General features: G+C 44.8%; 1 protein-coding gene across 1 annotated transcript in view; it reads right to left on the bottom strand.

Moving 5' to 3' along the window:
* Positions 1–366: 366 nt before the first annotated feature.
* The window catches only part of CDK1 (cyclin dependent kinase 1), a 135853-nt gene continuing 117298 nt past the window's right edge, over positions 367–18921 (bottom strand). The window contains exons 7-8 of the mRNA XM_078642683.1: positions 5748–5889; positions 367–738 (exon numbers count right to left, since the gene is read on the bottom strand). Coding sequence (XP_078498809.1) covers positions 625–738; positions 5748–5889 — 256 coding nt within the window. The 3' untranslated portion in view covers positions 367–624. The remainder of the gene's footprint in view (positions 739–5747; positions 5890–18921) is intronic.

Raw genomic sequence — 18921 nt, 5'->3', positions numbered from 1 at the left:
CCTGAGCCAAAGGACAACTGCACTTCCACATTCAACTGCACTTTGCAAAAGTTACATCTATTAATATTGACATGCTTCCCATTCAGAGAATAGTAGTATGAAAAAGATGCACAGGAACTGCTGTAGAACACGCACTACAACTTTACCACTAGGGATTTGTTACACTTGTGCTCACACACGCCACCATGATGGCTTTCAGCATAGATGACCTCCTGATGCAGGCAATTCCGGGAGAGGCAATGCGTACTACAAGCACAGCCTTGTGCAAGAAAAACATGAGCACTCAGTTCATCAAATAGGCATATAAGTGCCCACTTAACTGCTCGACTCAAAAGGCACAATTTTAAAAGATTAACTTGCACAAAATAAAATTTAAGTTTATTTTAATTAAAGAAACTCATGAGATTTGCTACATCACATTTAAATGCTCAACAAATATTAGATAGATTTATTTACATTTTAAGTATCCTTACAAAGCAATCTAAATGCTTTACACAAAAAATACAAGCAAATACATATAAAGGACAGACAGGACTGATGAGAAAGTAAAAGTGGTGATTCACCAAAGGTTACAAGTGTAATCCCGAAACAAAGCAGGAACTTCTCTCCATGGGAGCATTTTAATTAGTTCTTGATCTGATTGGCTGGAAGATTGGATTTGTCCAGGTCATCAAAGTACGGGTGGTTCAAGGCCTCTTTTGCTGCAATTCGCTTTGCAGGATCATAGATCAAGGTTTTCTGTAGAACAAGAGATAAAATTAGTGATTAATGCATAGTTTAATATGCGAGTTTTAGATCATCATATTTAACCAATTGTTTATCTTCTAGCCTGGAGTCATCTGGCAAGAAGCAAAGGTAAAACAAATACACTCCAGTAGGCAGTAACATTAATCCATTTGTTTCTCATCTATGCCAGGAAGATCCCATACTGAAGGAAAAATACAATTTACAGGTAAATTTGGCTCATTGGCACCAGTTACCTTTCCTACCGCCCGTGAAATTGTACAGGCCTTTTTTTTATATGAAACTGATGTTGTTACATTTAGGGGATATGAGCAAATTGGATTGATTTGGGTAAATGAGGAGTTTAACATTGTGAATCCAAATAACCAAATTAAATAATCAGGTTTATATACATATTTAGACAGGTACGAAGGGTGAGTGGCTTATACAATATAACTTGCACCTCTGATATCCATTGAAGAACCAAGAATGACAGAATGAATTGTGATTGCATTATAAATAGGGCTCCCGGTTTTATGGTATATATTTTTTTGCCCATTTTATCTGTATTTATCCATATTTATTTTGTGTTTGTGTATAAATGAAGTTGTAAAACTACATTTCCAAATCTATTGAACTGACAGAAGCGCACACGTACGTTGAGGTCAGTCGTGTTTTAGCTATTTAAGCTGCCACATTTTACACAATACATACACGGGTAGATATTAGCACTATACCATAAATATATGTTAACATTTCGTTATTTAAAGACATTTCATCCTGTTTTTTAATTTCCCATGCGGTCCATCTGCTCAGCTGCTGCCCTATAATTCATGAAAGAACTCAGAGTGTAACTTAAAAGTAGCACAATTTTCTGTATTTATCCACTTTTCTTCAACTGAACCATGGAATTTGCTCTCGTGTCATACCCTCTTATGTTAAAGTCTTGTTTAGGAAATATATTTAACATTTTTAAAACATTGATACACAAGAAAGGAATGACATTATTTTTTAGGATTGCAGGAATTTAACATGCTTTTAACTAGTACAATTGTGTACTTGGGAATGGGTGGGAACTAAAGGATTTTAGGTATGTTACATATGTGTGGATATAGCTATATAGTTAGTATTACATCCCTGAAGTTCACAGCAGTGAACAAAACGCTGTGGTTGTGGCTGTAACGTTTGGAATTTGAACAAGACTGACTGGAACAAAAAATAAAGATGAGATGGACCATTCTACAGTTTGATAGGCTTTAGTAGTTCTTTGGTGCAACACATTTGTATGTTCTGCTAAGCAGTATATCTAGGAGTGGCATGTGTGCACAAAAAAGAAATTGTACCTTTGGGACAACGGGAGTTGTTATTTATCTTTGCCAAGTGCTCAGGATGTGTTTGAGCTTTGAGATACGTTCAGAGTCGTACCAGGGTCTCATAAGCCATTTGGTCAGTAAGTGACTGCAATAGTACAAGAATCTGACTTACTGGCAGTAGATTTTGGATATTGAACTGATTTAATGTAAGACTATGTATTCTAGCTTACTTGGGATGCACGGTTAGAATTAAGGACATGGGCACATCTGTAATCCGCAATTCAGAAGGGGATGAGAGGCATAAAAACTACTTCATTCAATAAGGACTACCTGGAAGAACCCCTTTCTTGATATCTTAAGCCAAAGGCAAGACATTGGACGTTTGGATGAAAATAAGCAGACTAGATCTATCGCAGCATAATCTACTCGCAGTTCATAAAAGTGTGCACTTTATTTTCTCTAACTTTGGGCAGTTAAATTTGGTCCTGCACTAAGTGACAGGTGGTTAAGATCTGTCAAGTCAAAAACACTAAGCGTTCATGAGGAGGTGAACAAGGTGCAAGTGGCCCTTTATCCCTAAGAAAATCTTTCCACCTTCAAACCACATGTGTGAAGGAAGGCGTTATGGGCCTAGTTGACCAACCTGAAAGAACATTCGTGTTCAAACCAAAGTTGAATGCCAATTAAAGTCAGTTAGATATTACACCATTATAGCAATCACAAAGGGTCAAAAAGGTTTAAAAAGCAGTGAAGTAAAATCAAGCGTCCAACGCACAAACCTCAAATACACTATAAACTCCACCCCCCCCCCCCCCCCCCCAAAAGCCTAAGCATAAACACAAATGGTCCCTATGGGGAAAGTGTAGCCCTCTACTACCATGGCAATAGTTTAGGAAACTATCTTACAAGTAAGGTTTGTTATGAGTTTTGTGCATTTTATTTTCATTTGGATATAAATCCGGTCCTCAAATAAGAACTACGATTTCAGCAATATCATACCACGGTGCTTCTATTTAGTGACAGCACGGTGCAAGTGAATAAAGTAAACAGTGCGCAAGTGCTATACACAATTATATAAATTCGACCGATAGGGACAATGTGATGTTAGCTACAACACTCAATGTGTGTCGAAATCCATAATTAAAAAAAAACATTAAAAGAGTCCACAGTAGAAGTGGTCAATGTTTTGACAACTCAAAATTAATTAGAAATGGGACATTAGGATGGAATATTGTAGGCGGTACCTCCTCTGAAAGAATCATGTCAGTTTTAGAAAGTATGTTACATAAATGATAAAATATAAGAATTGAGGTCCTATGACATACCAAAGAGATTGTGGCAACAATCCTATAATCCTGGATGTGTCTAGACTGCTTGGTACACATCAGGCTTACTAAGGAGGACGCGAGCTATGAGAGATAGTGGATATTACTCTCCTGTATGGTGTCCTAAAAGAAATAGGATCGCCAGATAGTAAGAACTTAAAATTGTAAGAAGTAGGAGGGATTGTGAAAACGATTCCACAATACTTGATGTATTACATCTGTGGGTACATCATCAGGCTTGCTGTGGAAAATAGCAAGCTGTGAAGAGAATGATTATTACTCTCCTGTGTAGCGCCTTAAAAAGATGAGCCTGACATTGTGGCAGTAACTTACCAAAATGGTAAGAAACTTGGCTATATATGGTGAGAGTTTTGGGGTGGGAGTTGCAGCTTAATTAGGTTCAGAGCACGCCAGGTCAAGAAAGTATCTGAAAGAATCAGTAGTATAGTCACTCTTCGCCAAAGGGAAAACAAAGGAAGGAATGTGTGGTTGAGGCATACCATAAGAATTCTGTAGATTCTCTAGATAACTTGGTGGACTGTATGCTATTGATTGAAAATCTTGGAATTGAGAAATAATCACATAATTGAGAGTTTCAAAGAGAGCAATCAATGTCTAGTTGGATATTTAATAACCGCATTGGAATATAGCCTTATATTCATGTATGTGGCTCTACGCATCAGTGACTGAAAGTGCCATCCGCGGTCAGGCACTTTAATAAAGGTTGCGCACTCAAAAACAACACACACTCTTTTAATCTCTGGCAACAAGGGGCAGTGTGAATGATAATCGCACATCTAGACATACAAAAAAAAAAAGAACAAATTGAGTACCGGACAAATGGGTCTAATGAATCCAAAAGCTTAGCAAAACCAGGACAAAACACACATGCCTGACACAAGCCGTCTGAGGGAATCTGTATTACTGAGGGTAAAAGGAAAAGAGCCTGAGGAAAGTAGTCACAGCAGTAAAGAACCTGCCAGTGTGTCATGCTCACTGTTTTCAAGAACGCGCACCGGCCGGAGTGAATCCAGGGCTGGTAGTGCGGTGTTGAGGATGCAGCTAAATATAGGTCAACGGTGCATGTAACGTGCATGAGAGAGGGGCGTGGCTCCAGACTCTGAATTAAAGGTGTATCAACAATGTATGAATAGTATTGGTATTTAGTTTTGAAATCTTATTTATAGTGAAAAATTAACCAGATTTAAAAAGGCGAAATTTTTTTTAAAAGATTTTCTGAAGAAAGATTTTAGAAATGGATATTTGCAAAAATTAAGGAAATATTACTACAACCCATGCTCATGAAAAAAATGTCAGAGTACAGAAAATAATGTTTTGTCTGATGTGGTTCAACCTAGGAGTGAATGGGCTCTGGGTTGGTCTATAATTTTACTTCGGATTCAAAATATTAGAAGTCAGGTGACTGAATACAATCACATACGCAATGTCATGTGTCAGAATACATTAAAATTTAAGTGATGTCTGCCACATTTGACACATTTAAGTACTGTCAAAGCTTATCATACAAAGGCTGCCTGCATCCAACCTTCAAGAGTATTTAGACCATTGGTGATGGTTTCACATTTTCCCATCCAAAAAGGTTTTTGGGGAGAGAAGGCTGGCTTTACCTTCTCCACTCGGTCCAAGTGAGATCTGATCCATCACCTGCAAGTTCAAATCAACGCTGCCGTGCTAATGCCTCTGGCCGTGCGAGACAAGAGGTTCCACATTTAATTCTGCTCCTGTGTTGCAGGATCCTGATTTTCTGCAGTTGATAGTCTGTCCCATGTGGATTAGTTGACAGAGGCAACATATAGCACAGAACATCCTGGGTGTTGCAATTACTGAAGCAGGTAAGGGTAAAGACCACATTCTCAATAGTGAAGTTGCTAGTATTCAAGCTGAACTTGCATACCAAATACTGGCCATATCTTAAGGGCCCCACTACTGCCAGGAATTCCCATAGTGTTTTGAGGGCAGCTCAAAGAACATTTGTCATTGAACCAAAGCCGAATGCTAGTTAAAGTTAGAGATTGCACCATTATAGCAATCACAAAAGGTAAAACAGATATAGCAAGCAGTGAATGAAAAAGTATTCGAATAAGCCTCATGAATAGACTACAAACTCCAAATATACGTCTAATAAGCCTGAACTGGCTGTTAAAGAAAGGTAGCAAGAAGAACATTCTTACAACAGAGAAAAAATAAAACTTTGAAAATAAGATATTACAGTAATTTCAGGACAACAATGTACTGAAATGACTATCAAAGTAGAAGACACTTTTAGTCTGGACAAAAATGTACATCAAGAGCCACTACTTGTCACTTGGTAAGGTTTACCATGGGCAAGGAGACCATTCAACAATCAATATCAAACCGAACTTACTGCAAGCAAATCAAGTCCATCTTGATTAATGTTTTTAACATGGTTTGCCAAACCTCCGGCTTTCCATTTAGGAAATGTGTTCTTATAATCTTGCAAAGATTCCACTTCCGGCCAGATTTCGTTATTTGGAGTCCCTAAAGCTCTGGATAGAGAAAAAGTCATGGTAAGACAAAAACATCACAATTACAAACTTGGTTTATGATAGATTTGCACAACTCATTTCCTCCACTGAGAAACTGCATGAAATTCTACATGCTAATCTAGCAAGTAAATGAATACAGTTGGCTCTCCAGACTAGCAATAGCAGTCACGGCTTAGTCCAGGAATTGTTTAGACAATGGTTCTTAACCTGCGGTCTGCAGACCGAAAAGGGGGTAGGAGGGTACCATTTAGAAAATTAAATATTAAAAGTAATAGTTTGCATTTTTACAATTGGCTTCTTATACTCCATCTGTAAATGTGAAAGAATCTCAAGGCTAAAAATGTAGTTGGAATCATAATCTTGATTCATTGGAGCAGCCCAAGTACAGCAACCAGAACATAGCATAGACAGTGTGGGCTCACATTAAGAGGCGGCAATAAAGAGCATGCATTCACACAAAAGTGTGATATTGTAGAGTTGAGCACATTTGTCTTTAAGAATTTAAAAACAAATTTATAATAGCTCAAATCCATCTATTAAAATGTATATTTTTCTAGATTTGATCGGTAGTGAGTTATTTCAGTATTTGACATACTGGTTTGTCTATGTGTACCGTTTTGCAGTTCAAATCGTTGAAATTGCACTACAGTGATTACTGAAGAGTATGTAAGGGCACCAAGGGGTACGCACCGTATTGGTTTAAAAACCGGGCCAGAGGAGAGAGCAGTCCCTATATGTTTAAGACCACTACAGGTGAATATTTAATTTGCAGTGTTCATTAATAAATATATATATACATGAGTAGTTTGTCCTGTAACTCCAGTTCTGTAGTAGGGGTATCTGTTAGTCATAATCTAGTGAATAGTCCCGCTCATGAGCGTGGACCCCGGAGCAATCAAAAATAATCTCTTAAGCTGTCTAAAAATGCAGACCTGCAAAGACACTTAAGAGAGAATTTAAAGACATATAATGCAGCCTATATCCACAGGCTACACTGTCCAGTAGACATTCCACATTCCACCAAAACCACAACCAGCCCGCCAAGTTTTCTTCACAGAGAAAAACTTCCCCTTTTACCAGTAAAGCCTCAGGAATGATAGAGAGGAAGGGGAGGACATACAAGCCCCATAGGCTGCTATTATGTTGCTCAAAAAGGGATACCGTGCCTTTAAGAAAACTTTCTAGAACTTTCTCAGTATCCCAGAATGCCCTGCAGGTCCCATTTACTTTCAGTTCTTTTTGAAGGCGTATAACGCCAGACATGTAGCATTCCGGACAAAAACATCTGTCTCCACCGGGGAGGAGGGCGGGCGCTTATGACCAAGAGATACCCCTACTACAGAACTGTAGTTACAGGACAGAAACTACTCCTTCTGTAGTAGGGGGATCTCTGTGTATAGTCATAATCTAGTGAATAGAATGGCAAGCCCATCCCCACACAAAAGCAGCGGTGGAGATACAGAGTACAACACCACTACTGTGAGAACAGATTTCGCAGCGAAGCCTGCCCAACCTGAGCATCTGCCCTGGCATCAGAGTCCAGACAGTAATGCTTAGCAAAGGTATGGACCGACTTCCACGTGGCAGCCCTGCAGATTTCTGCAATGGGAACATTACGTAGCAAAGCATTCGTTGCAGCTTTGCCCCTGGTGGAATGAGCCTTAGGTTTACCCCCTAAGGTCTTATTAGCCTTTTGATAACAATTGAATACAGGACATAATCCACCTCGAAATGGACGGTTTAGAGGGAGCAAGACCTGTCCTGACTGACCCATAGTTGATAAACAATTTGTCCGACCTACGAATATCTTTAGTTTTATCCAGATAAAATTTCAACACCCTCCTGACATCCAGGGAATGTAGAGACCTTTCCGCTGGAGAAGAAGGATTCTGAAAAAAAGTAGGCAAAGTTATGGTCTGGTTAACATGGAAATCAGAAATAACCTTAGGAAGAAATTTAGGGTGAGTACGCATAACAACCTCAGCAGCATGAAATACAGTACAAGGATCTTGGCAACAACGCCTGAATTTCACTCACCCTGCGGGCCGATGTAATGGCCACGAGAAACGCCGCCTTCCAGGACAGGTGCTGCAGCGAAGCCTTATGAATAGGTTCAAAAGGTTCCTTCATCCATCTGGACAGCACCACATTCAATTCCCATGAAGGCGAAGGACGCCGGACAGGAGGAAACACTTTCTTCAAGCCTTCCAAAAAGTCTTTGATCACAGGGATCTGAAAGAAGGTCTGTGAAGGGCATTTCCTGTAGGCAGTAAGCGCTGCGAGATGAACCTTAATGGAACGACAGTTAAGGCCAGCCTGCGCCAAATGTAAAAGGTACGGAAGGAGGACATCTTCCTTACATGTCGTCGGATCATAGTTCTTGGACTTGCACCAGATGCAAAATCTCTTCCACTTGTACGCATAAGAGGTCCTAGTGGAGGGTCTCTTGGCTTCCTTCAGTATGTCCATATAATCTGCGGGGAGATTCAAATGACCATATTGCACTCTCTCAGGAGCCATGCCGCCAAACTCCAAGACGAGAGGTTGGGGTGCACCATCAGCCCCCGAACTTCGTGAGAAGGTCCTGCCTGTACGGCAGCCGAAAGAGGAATGAGAGACCGGTGAAGCAGGTCCGTGAACCACCACTGCCTGGGCCATTCCGGGGCAATCAAGATCATCCGCGCCCTGGACTGGGCTAGTTTGATGAGCACCACCGGAATCAGGGGAATGGGTGGAAAAGCATACAGAAAGCTGTTCGACCAGTCGATCCATAGCGCATTCCTCAGCTTTCCCTGCTGGAAGTACCTGGATGCGAAGTTCCGGCATTTGCTGTTTTCGGGGGTGGCGAACAGATCCACATCTGGAGTGCCCCACCTGTCGAAGACGTAGGAGTACTTTGTCGTTTATGACCCATTAGTGGTTTTTCTGGATCAGCCTGCTCAGTGCGTCCGCCTGAACATTCGGTAACACCTGGCAGATGAGTAGCCGTTATCGTCAGTTCTCTGGCAAGAAGCCAGTGCCAGATCGCCTGCCCCTCCTGCGACAGGGTGCACGATCGAGCCCCCCTGCTTGTTGAGGTAATACATCGTGGTTGTATTGTCCGTCTGTACAAGCAGAGAGATGGTCTGGAAGGACGGATGAAAGGCCTTCAGTGCCAGGTGAACCGCTCTGAGTTCCAGGAAATTGATATGATACGTGGACTCTGTCAGGGACCACGTCCCTTGTATCTAACTTTCTGGAATGCGCTCCCCAGCCGTGGAGAAAGGCATCCGTCACGATGGTCTGAGTGGGAATGTCTTTGTGGAAGGGAACCCCCTTGAGGAGATTCTCCGCTGAACCCCACCATTTCAGAGACTGTAGAGCATGCAGAGACAGTCGTATCTTGTCGTCCCAGTTTCCTCTCCTCTGGTCCCATTGATCCTCCAGACACTCCTGCAGCGGTCTCATGTGTAGCCGCGCGTGTGGAAGATACAGGAGGCCATCGACCCCAGTAGAGAAGACACCGTCCTCGCGGTCGTAGAAGGAGCGGTCATAAGATCCTGAGCCTTCCTAAGGAGCGAGACACGTCTTTCCTCCGAAGGAGACACTCTTGCAGACCGCGTATTGATGGATGCCCCCAAGTACTGTAGGCATTGGACCGGAGTCAGGACAGACTTGGACATGTTGATGTGCAACCCCAGCTTGTTCAAGAGAACGGATGTCTTCTGGAAGTGCGCTTGCGCTAAGGAGGATGCCTTGATCAACCAATCGTCCAGGTACGGGTAGACAAACACCTTGTTCTTTCTCAGGTGTGCCGCTACCACTGCCATGCATTTGAAAAAGGTCCTGGGCACTGACTTCAGCCCGAACGGCAACACTGTATTGATAGTGAGTGTTGCCGACTTGGAATCGCAGGAACTTCCGGTGTTTCTGTGCAATGGGCACGTGGAAGTATGCATCTTGCAGGTCTATCGCGCACAGCCAATTTCCCCTTTGCAGTTGAGGGTAAATCTGGTGTAAGGACAGCATGCGAAACTTTTCTCTGCGAATTCACTTGTTTGCTTGTCTCAAATCCAGAATAGGCCTGAACTCTTTCTTGTCCTTTTTGCGGACTAGAAAGAACCGTGAGTACAGACCTATTCCCCTTTGGGACAGAGGGACGTCTTCTATCGCCCTTTTCCTCAACAGGGTATCTGCCTTCGACTGGAGCTCATGCAGCTGAAACTGCAAGAAAAACGGTGGAATTGCTGGAGGCTGGCTGATGAACGGAAGACTATCCATTGCAAACAATATTCAGCACACACTTGTCCTCAGTAATTTTTCTCCACTCTGCCAGACAATATTGAACGCTCCCCCCCCACCGGAGCGGGTAACGGATGACTGGGAAGTAACCGCTCAGGGGCTAGACTTTGGTCGCGGTGCCATACTGCTGACCACCCCTGCCCCTTTGACGTTTCTGGAAGGGCTTCCTCTGGAACGGATGCTGCTGTCCAGACTGTTGACCTTGCCCTCTGCCTTGCGCCCCGTACAGTCTTTGGTACGGACGGTAGTGCTTCTGGTTCTTGGGCTTCTCCAAGCCCACCGCCGTCAGAGTCTCGACCTCCGCCTTCATGCGGGCCATCTCATCGTCGGCGTGTTTACCGAATAGAGTCTCGCCCGAGAAGGGCAGTTTGGCCACTCTCTGCTGGGCTTCAGGGATGTCAATCTGAGCCAAGCGTGGCGCCTCGGATTAACTCCATGGCAGTACCCGTGGGCTGCCAGGAGCGACGAGTCTGCATCAGCACTGATCAGCTGGTTCGACATCAGCAGCCCCTCATTCAGGATCTCCATAAAATCCTCCTTGTCCCGTGGGAGGAGGTCGGCAAACTGTTGGAGGGACTCCCAAAGCGCTCGGTCATAGCGCCCCAACAGCGCAGATGCACTGGCAGCTTTCATAGAGGTAGCGGCCGTCCCGCACACCTTCCTGCCGCTGAGTCTAACCAGCGACTCCTTGTCCGGAGGCACATTGGAGGACGGGGTGGTGGCGTGTTGTTTCCTTGCCGCCGTCACAATGACGGAATCCGGAGTTGGATCCATCCGGAAGAAAGCCAGGTCCGAATCAGGCGCCTTATACTTCTTTTGCAGCCTGGAGGGAGCTGCCTTCGTCACCACCGGAGTGAGGAAGAGCTCTAAAGCGGGTTCCACTAACCCAGGAACCAAAGGCAACAGAGGTCTCGATAGGTGCTTCTTGAGGAGAGTCTCAAAGATTACGGAAGTCGTGGGCGTGGGCACTGTCCGTTGGATGCCCAGCTTGCTCGCACCTCTCAACAAGACCTGCTGAAAAGACCACGTCGTCCACAGGGGACACCCTCGTCCGAGGGGATCCTGACAGGGTTGGTGAATAATCCCATGCGCTGGACGACTCCGTGCTGTACCGAGAACGACCCCTCCTATGGTGTCGTCTTGATCTCATCTATGAACGACGGAGACTCCTGGATCTCCCTCTCCGTCCGGAGCGAGATCTGGGCTTCCTAGGCCTTGGACGTTCCGCAGGTGCTTGCGGTTTTGCGGGTGCCTACGGTGATGGCCTGACTGGAGACCTTGGCCGAGGTGCCCCCTTAGGCGGCATAGGGAAGTGCGTCAGCGAGACCGACCTTGGAGGCCGTGGAGGTGCATGTGGAGGCACAGGAGGAGGAGGTGGTGGAGGAGTGCGCGGAGGCGGCTCCTTCGGCTTGGGAGGAGGAGTAACTGACTTCGGCTTGGGAGGAGAGTACACCACAGAGTACACCAAGCCCGGTGACTCCCTCCTCTTCTTCCTCGGTGTAGGAGACCGAGAGGCAGCGCCCCCTGTCTGTGACCGACGTCGCAGTCGTGCCCCTGAGGACCTGGATGGACTCCTGGCTCCAGAACGCCTCCTGGAGGGTGATCTTTTCCTCTTCGGCGTTGAACGCCCCTTCAGCGTCGAAGAACGCCTCCTTGACGCCGACGAAGGTAGTCTCGACGTCCAAGACCTATGCCTCGATGGCGCGCCTCGATGTCAAACGCCTCCTTCTCTACGCTGATCGCCGAGACGACGTTGAGGGTGAACGGCGGTGTCGCCAAGACGGCGAGCGCCGACGCCGTCTGGAGTCCTCACGACGTCGACGATGAGGACGTCGATGATGACGTCTTCGGCGGCGACCTCGACGGCGGTCTTGTCAGTCCCCTCGACGCCGAACGTAGAAGTCGCCTCGACCCAGAGCCCTGGGGAGAATGGGAGCAGATCGCCGGCATGCCTCTAGACGCCATCGATGGTCTCGACGTCGACTGAGAACGTGGACGCTTTCTGGCCTTCTTGACGCTGGGGAGCCCCCCAGAGGCCTCAGCATGGGCAGAGGAAACAGATCCAGCCTGCCCAGACCCACCTTGACTGCAACCTTCTTTCTTCCAGTCCTTGAAGCCTGATCTTTCTGTCTATCAGGGTCCTGGAGGAGAAGGTCTGGCAAATCTCACTTCTCAGGGAGATGAGTATAAGGAAGGCACAGGATACACACAGAATGTGGGTTCGACTTGGCCTTCTTCCTCGAGCACTCCGGGCATTTATCAAATAATGCAGGCATTTTTTATTTTAAAAAAAGAGCTGCACAGAACACTAGAAGAGGAAGAGGGCACCAAAATGTCGTGTAAACACACACTTTAAAAGTGCAAAAAAAAAATCTATAATAAACCCAAAAAGGGAGAGCTCAATGCTCCAGGGTCCTGCTAGCAGGAGCTGGAAAAAAGAACTGAAAGTAAATGGGACCTGCAGGGCATTCTGGGATACTGAGAAAGTTCTAGAAAGTTCTCTTAAAGGCACGGTATGCCTTTTTGAGCCACATAATAGCAGCCTATGTGGCTTGTCTGTCCTCCACTTCCTCTCTATCATTCCTGAGGCTTTACTGGTAAAAGGGGAAGTTTTTCTCTGTGAAGAAAACTTGGCAAGCTGGGCTGGTTGTGGTGGAATGTGGAATGTCTAGTTGAAGTACTGGACAGTGTAGCCTGTGGATATAGGCTGCATTATAGGTCTTTAAATTCTCTCTGAAGTGTCTTTGCAGGTCTGCATTTTTAGACAGTTTAAGAGATTATTATTTATTGCTCCGGGGTCCACGCTCATGAGCGGGACTATTCACTAGATTAGGACTATACACAGATCCCCTACTACAGAAATATATATACACACACACACGGCATAAACGGTAGCATCAACAGCTAAAAGGATAAATCGTGATGAACATACTTTTTGTAACAGATTTACACTGCTATAAATTGTAGGGCTGTTATTGATACGTTTTAAGGTATTTATTGATAATTGCAATCAGGTTTGATTGACAAATAACCTTGGTTTTTATCATTTATATATGCCCATAGCTGGTTGTCTTTTAGATTATAACAATATTGTATTGCAAATGTTGATCACGTGATGTTAGTATTTCTTTCATGTTTATGCCTTTCCACTTTACACTGAATGCAATTAGTCCTTTGCACTAGCACTTTAAATAGCCTTCCTGATCTTGCGTAACACGTCATGTGATTAAGCTTCAGAGGGAAGCGAAACGCGTCATAGCGGGCGCGCTGGGAACAATAAAGTCACTTTAAATTTTGCACCAGCAAATTTTGGGTCTACTCGTCATTTTTTGCTGCAGGAAGCAAGCAAGTGGTGGTGGTGGTGGTGGCGAATATAGATATATATATTTTTTTTTAAACAGACTGCTCCCTCTTCAAGCCCTTTTAAAAATCACTGCACAACAGTACATATACCCAGGCGCCCATTGAGTATGTAAGGCCACTGAGCAGTATGCACTGCAGTGATATGCAGTGGTTTTTAATATTTAGAAACCTTAGTATACCACTCTGAAGTGGCGCCCTTACATACTCGGCAGCATTCATTGGAGAGTATGTAAGGGTTAGATGTTAGAGGATGTCCTTTACTCAGAGACATGGCAGTATAATACACCAAGACATTTTATACTGGAATGTTGCAAGCTGGCACTTAAAGAAAATTTTTTCAGGTACAACGACCACCTGTACCTCCAAACCCATGGTACCTCTATGGGCAGCGCCTTCGCGCCTTCGGTGGCAGGACTCTATGTCAGCCAATTCGAAACCGAGTTGGTCTTCAATGAAACCAACATGTTCTCTTCCAGTATTATATACTGGAAGAGATACATCGATGAAATTTTCCTAATTTGGAACACCGACCAAGACCTGGCAGAATTTATGTTATGGCTCAATACCCTGGATCCATGGTTAAAATTTACACATACCTCCAGCAACAACAATCTTGATTTTTTGGATTTAACCATATTCAACGAAAGTGGTATCCTGCAGACTAAAACATTCACGAAACCGACGGCAAAAAACAGCCTGTTGTCCCACAAGAGCCATCACCCCAAGCCTCTAAGAGACAATTTACCTTTTAGTCAATTTCTCCGCCTCAAAAGAAATTGTAGCAGAAACAGTGATTACCAAGAACAAGCAATGGACCTGAGCAAAAAACTAAAAAAGAGGGACTATACCGAAAGAGTCATCAGAAAATGTAAAAAGAGAGCTGACAACCAACCTCGTGAGTGTCTCTTACAAACATATCGAAAAGAACCAGTAAAAGATCTAACCACGTGTGTGACTACTTATAATCCAGCAACATATGCGATCCAGAAGTTAATCAAAAAGAACTGGCATATAGTGAACACTGGACAGTTCGATTGGCCCAGACCAAGGTTCGCCAATAGAAGGACCAAAAATCTTAAGGACACCCTGGTCCATACCCGTCCAAGGTCTACTGCTCCTCTACCCTGAACCAACAGGTTCAATATGACTCCCCTGTCAGGACACTTCCCGTGCGGAACTTGTGTTGCTTGCAAAACGACAATAGCCACAAAAACTCTACAAATGAAGAATGATTTTGTATGGACTCAGAAGCAGTTCACTAACTGCAACTCATCTCATGTTATTTACATGATTCAGTGCCCGTGTCAGAAAAAATACATCGGGATGACCTGCCGCAAAGTCAAGCTCAGGATAGGAGAGCACAAGAGTAATATCAGGTTGAAAAAGAATACCACCAAGTTGTGCTCCCACTATCTGGAAAAGAACCATACACATGAGGAAATGCAATGGACAGTCATTGAAATGCTGACCAACAAATCTGGCAATGCCGAAAAGGTACTGTACGAAAAGGAGCAAAGATGGGTGGACCGTTTGCGAACTTTTGAAATTGGTTTAAATGACAATATAGCTTGGCACCACTTTGCCAAGTAATTTACCAACACTCTCACTCGACGAGATATGATTTATTGACCCCCTGTATTTCTCGAGTACACCCACAACTGGCACTAATCAATAGATGCAACTAACTATCTTTCATCTGTATCAGTGCTCTAATCATCACAATGGTGTAATTATAATCAGTGACCGCCTACGAATGTTGAGGTTTGCATCACGCCATGAGCATAACTGACGCTGCCACTGTGCCTTTAAACTCGAGGCGCCCTACCGCCTTTAAATAAGAGACTACAACCCGACTTCCGCACTCCGGGGGCAGAGTCAGCACAAGGCTGGAGTGCAGTCTCCATGCGGGTAATGGCGGAAAGATTTCCCTGACTCTTCTTCTTGGGTAAGCCGTATATTTTCTCTCTCCCTGACCGAGGTCCTTGCTCTGCAGCACTTGAAGTCGTCCCCCGCAGGAAGCAGAGTTCTCAATCACGACAGGTAAGAATATTACTGCGTCGCAATAGTGGGTTTTACCTTCCTGCCGTCTAATATGAACGGGCGTGTAACAGCCCTCGATAATAACTCGCTAGCACCAACTCGGTGATGAGAGGCTTTGTAAAAGCAATAAGATCTCACGGCTATACAGTTTACAGCTTACTAATTGTGGGTAACTAAGGATATAGAACCTAAGGGCTTATTTCCTTGGGTTTAATGAACATTATATAACGTGGCACCCGAATCGAGGTTGAGAGAGACCCCTTAGCCAGCAGCGAAATAACTTTGTAATAAGAGATGAGATTACCAAGCGCCTGCACTCTATAAAGAATATGTATTCATAGCCCCCCACTATTCCCTCCCCTCACGAGCAATCCCAGTGTTAATAAAATTATTACCTGAACTTCTGCGCTCGTCCAAATCGTGTGAGTAGCATTATGTGTATGTAAATATTGTTTGTCCTATTTTTATGTAAGTCCTGACGAAAGCTCTACAGACCGCCTGGCCCAATAGAGCTGAAACATGTCGACAACCCTAACCCAGTAATACTACATGGCCTAGTAACTCGGCCAATAACTGAGTATTCATAATTTTTTTTTAACCAATGAAAGTCTGCCCTATAATAAAAAAAATTCTGGTGCTCATTTTCATTTTTTAACCACACTTTTTTGGGGAAAGTCCTTTTGTCTCTGGACACTGCACTCGAGACTGGAGGTGCCTCTGGATGAGGCTAGCAGTACACACTAATAGGAATAATCCTATGATAACTGCGTGAATGTCAATGTGGGGCGGATGAAACAATATACCGCAATTTCCAATCATACATTGACTTCTCTGAGGGTTTCCTTATTTGCACTGAACCAAAAGTCGAACAGTGTAACAAGTGTCCAATTTTGTTGATTATAAATTGATTACTTTGGGGAAAGAAACGGACACTTTAAATCCTCATCCCTCCCTGTTGATTAACTGAGTATGTAAGGGTGCCAAGTGGTGATTGGCTGTGCTATTTTAGCGCAAAATGAATCCTATCCTGCGTTTTGTACGCGTGTGTGAATTTTGCATTAGGACAATAGTGCCAAATGCCAATTCAACCCAGTCGCGGAAACTTGCAGGATTTTCATGCAATTCTGTGAAATCAAACTGTACTAATTCCGCCACCCGTTTGTCACTAGAAATTGGTGTCCCACCCCAGACAAGCTGGGGCTAGATAAGGGAGAACAAGGATACCAGACACCTTGGAAACGTGGAAGTCTCTAGAAACATCTCTATCAAAGTGAGCACCAGATATAAATATTGGACCTCAAACGCCAAGTCTTCAGTACACATCTAGACCTGTGGAAGACTATGAAGGGCAACTGTGATGCAGGATGGACTCCCGCTCTGCTGTGTCACCTTCTTGCCTGGGTGAGAAGCACTGGACCTGCATCTTGAACCTAGGAACAAAGTAACTGCAAGGGCTAGTTAACTGGCATCCTGATCAGAATCGGAGACAGCACAAGCTTCAACATTGAACCACGCTCCTTGACTCTGCCAGCCCTGCACTTCAAAGTGCTGGCAACTCAGTCCTGGCCCCTTGGAAATGGGACTGAAGGTGCTTTGTTAGCCAAGCTGCGGTCCCAGTGAAACAGATGCATCGCTCCCAGAACTCTGCACCGGAGGCAGTGCGCAAAGCATGTTCAATGCAGGTATTCGCATCACAGAGCCCCACGATGACCAACAAGTAGACGCATCATCACAACGAGTGGATGCCAGACGCATCCTCATTTGAAACCTCCGCAACACAAGCCCCTCGTAGCTGCATCCTTAACGCCAGACTCCATGTTGTAAGCCTCGCAGCTCCTGTGGGACCAGCTACTGTAAGACATCTTTGACATGGGACTCTCCAACAAGGATTGAACATACTCTTGTTCCGCAGGCCTAACTGGTCCCCAGCAGCAGGCGGGCGCTCCATCTTAGTCAGCCTGAACTTGTCACTTTGCTCTAGTACAGCACAACTACAGTTGGCCCAGATTGGATCCAGAAATTTTTCGCAAATAGTATCCCCTGTGCACTGGTAGGTGGAGTCATTCAGCTCCATGTGGTGCCTTCAGTCATGCAGGAATGTGACGTGCACGGTGCCTGTATAGTCACCACCTCAGCATTCTGATAGTTTCTTCGCATGACTTCCCCAACAGGAGCGCAGAGCCACAAACAAGGACTACTGGTGTGGAAAACTAGGGCCCTGAAATGGGGACAGACCTGTCCCTACAAATCAGTTTGCAGAGCGGGGAGAATGAGTGGGGCAGTAAGGAATCAGCAGCTGCAGCTAGATAGTCTCAAACAGAAAATGTGTTAAAGAGCAGTAACCGGTTTGTCTGAAAGACATCTAGCTGCAGATTATTTACCTTGGACTAGATACCCAAGCAATAGCTCCCCAGAGGTGGGTCTGCAAAACTTTCACCCTAGAAAGTCCTGCAGAGCACAACAAGCAAAGTGTGCATCCCAACAGACCAGACAATGCTTTGTGAACGTATGTAGAGAAAGCCACATTGCTGCCTGCCAGAAATCCAGGACTGGAACTCTGCTTGCTACTACTGTGGTACCAACCTGAACTCTGGTGGAATGAGCATGCAAATCCTCAGAGAGGTTTAACCTAGGTCAATGCGTAGCAGATCTTAAAGCAGACCATGATCCATCCAGACATTGTCCGTTTCTGCACGGTCCTTCATTTCTTCACACCCAAATACCGCATGAAGAGTTGGTCATCCTCCGCAAGTCTTGTGCAGTCAAGGCAGAACGCCGCTCTTTTTGGGTCGTTGGCGAAGTCGCTCCTCTTCCTTAGAGCGAGGCGAGTGATGGACTGGCCTACATGAAGAGAAGTGACAACTTTCCGCAGAAAGGAAGCTCTAGTGCGAAGACCCAGCTTGTCTGGGTAAAAGTTTAGGTACGGAGGCTTGAATGACTAAGCCTGAAGCCAACAGACCCTCCAGGCAGATGCTATGGCCACAGGGAAGCAGCCTTGTGGTAATTAGCCTGAGAGGACAGTTGTGCAGTGGCCCAAAGGGAGTGCACATCAAAAACATAAATACTACATTGAGCTCCCACTGAGTCATGATGAAAGTTGAAGGTCGAAACCAGCGTTGCAAACCTTTCAAGAAACTATTTACAACAGTGGATTTGAAAAGGGAATGCCGATCTGGCAACAGCAGAAAGGCTCAGATGGCAGAAAGATAGCTCTTTAAGGTGCCCAAAGCAGAGCCCTGCTGGGCAAGAAAAAGGATAAAGATGAGGACTTGAAAGGGGAGCAGAAAGAGGGTCAACCTGTTTCTCTGCACACCATGCCACACTTGCTCCAACGGCGGGCATATACAG

Source organism: Lissotriton helveticus, chromosome 5_1 (assembly GCF_964261635.1).
Source record: "Lissotriton helveticus chromosome 5_1, aLisHel1.1, whole genome shotgun sequence".
Classification (NCBI taxonomy): Eukaryota; Metazoa; Chordata; class Amphibia; order Caudata; family Salamandridae; genus Lissotriton; species Lissotriton helveticus.
This window is presented reverse-complemented; position numbering and strand designations above follow the sequence as displayed.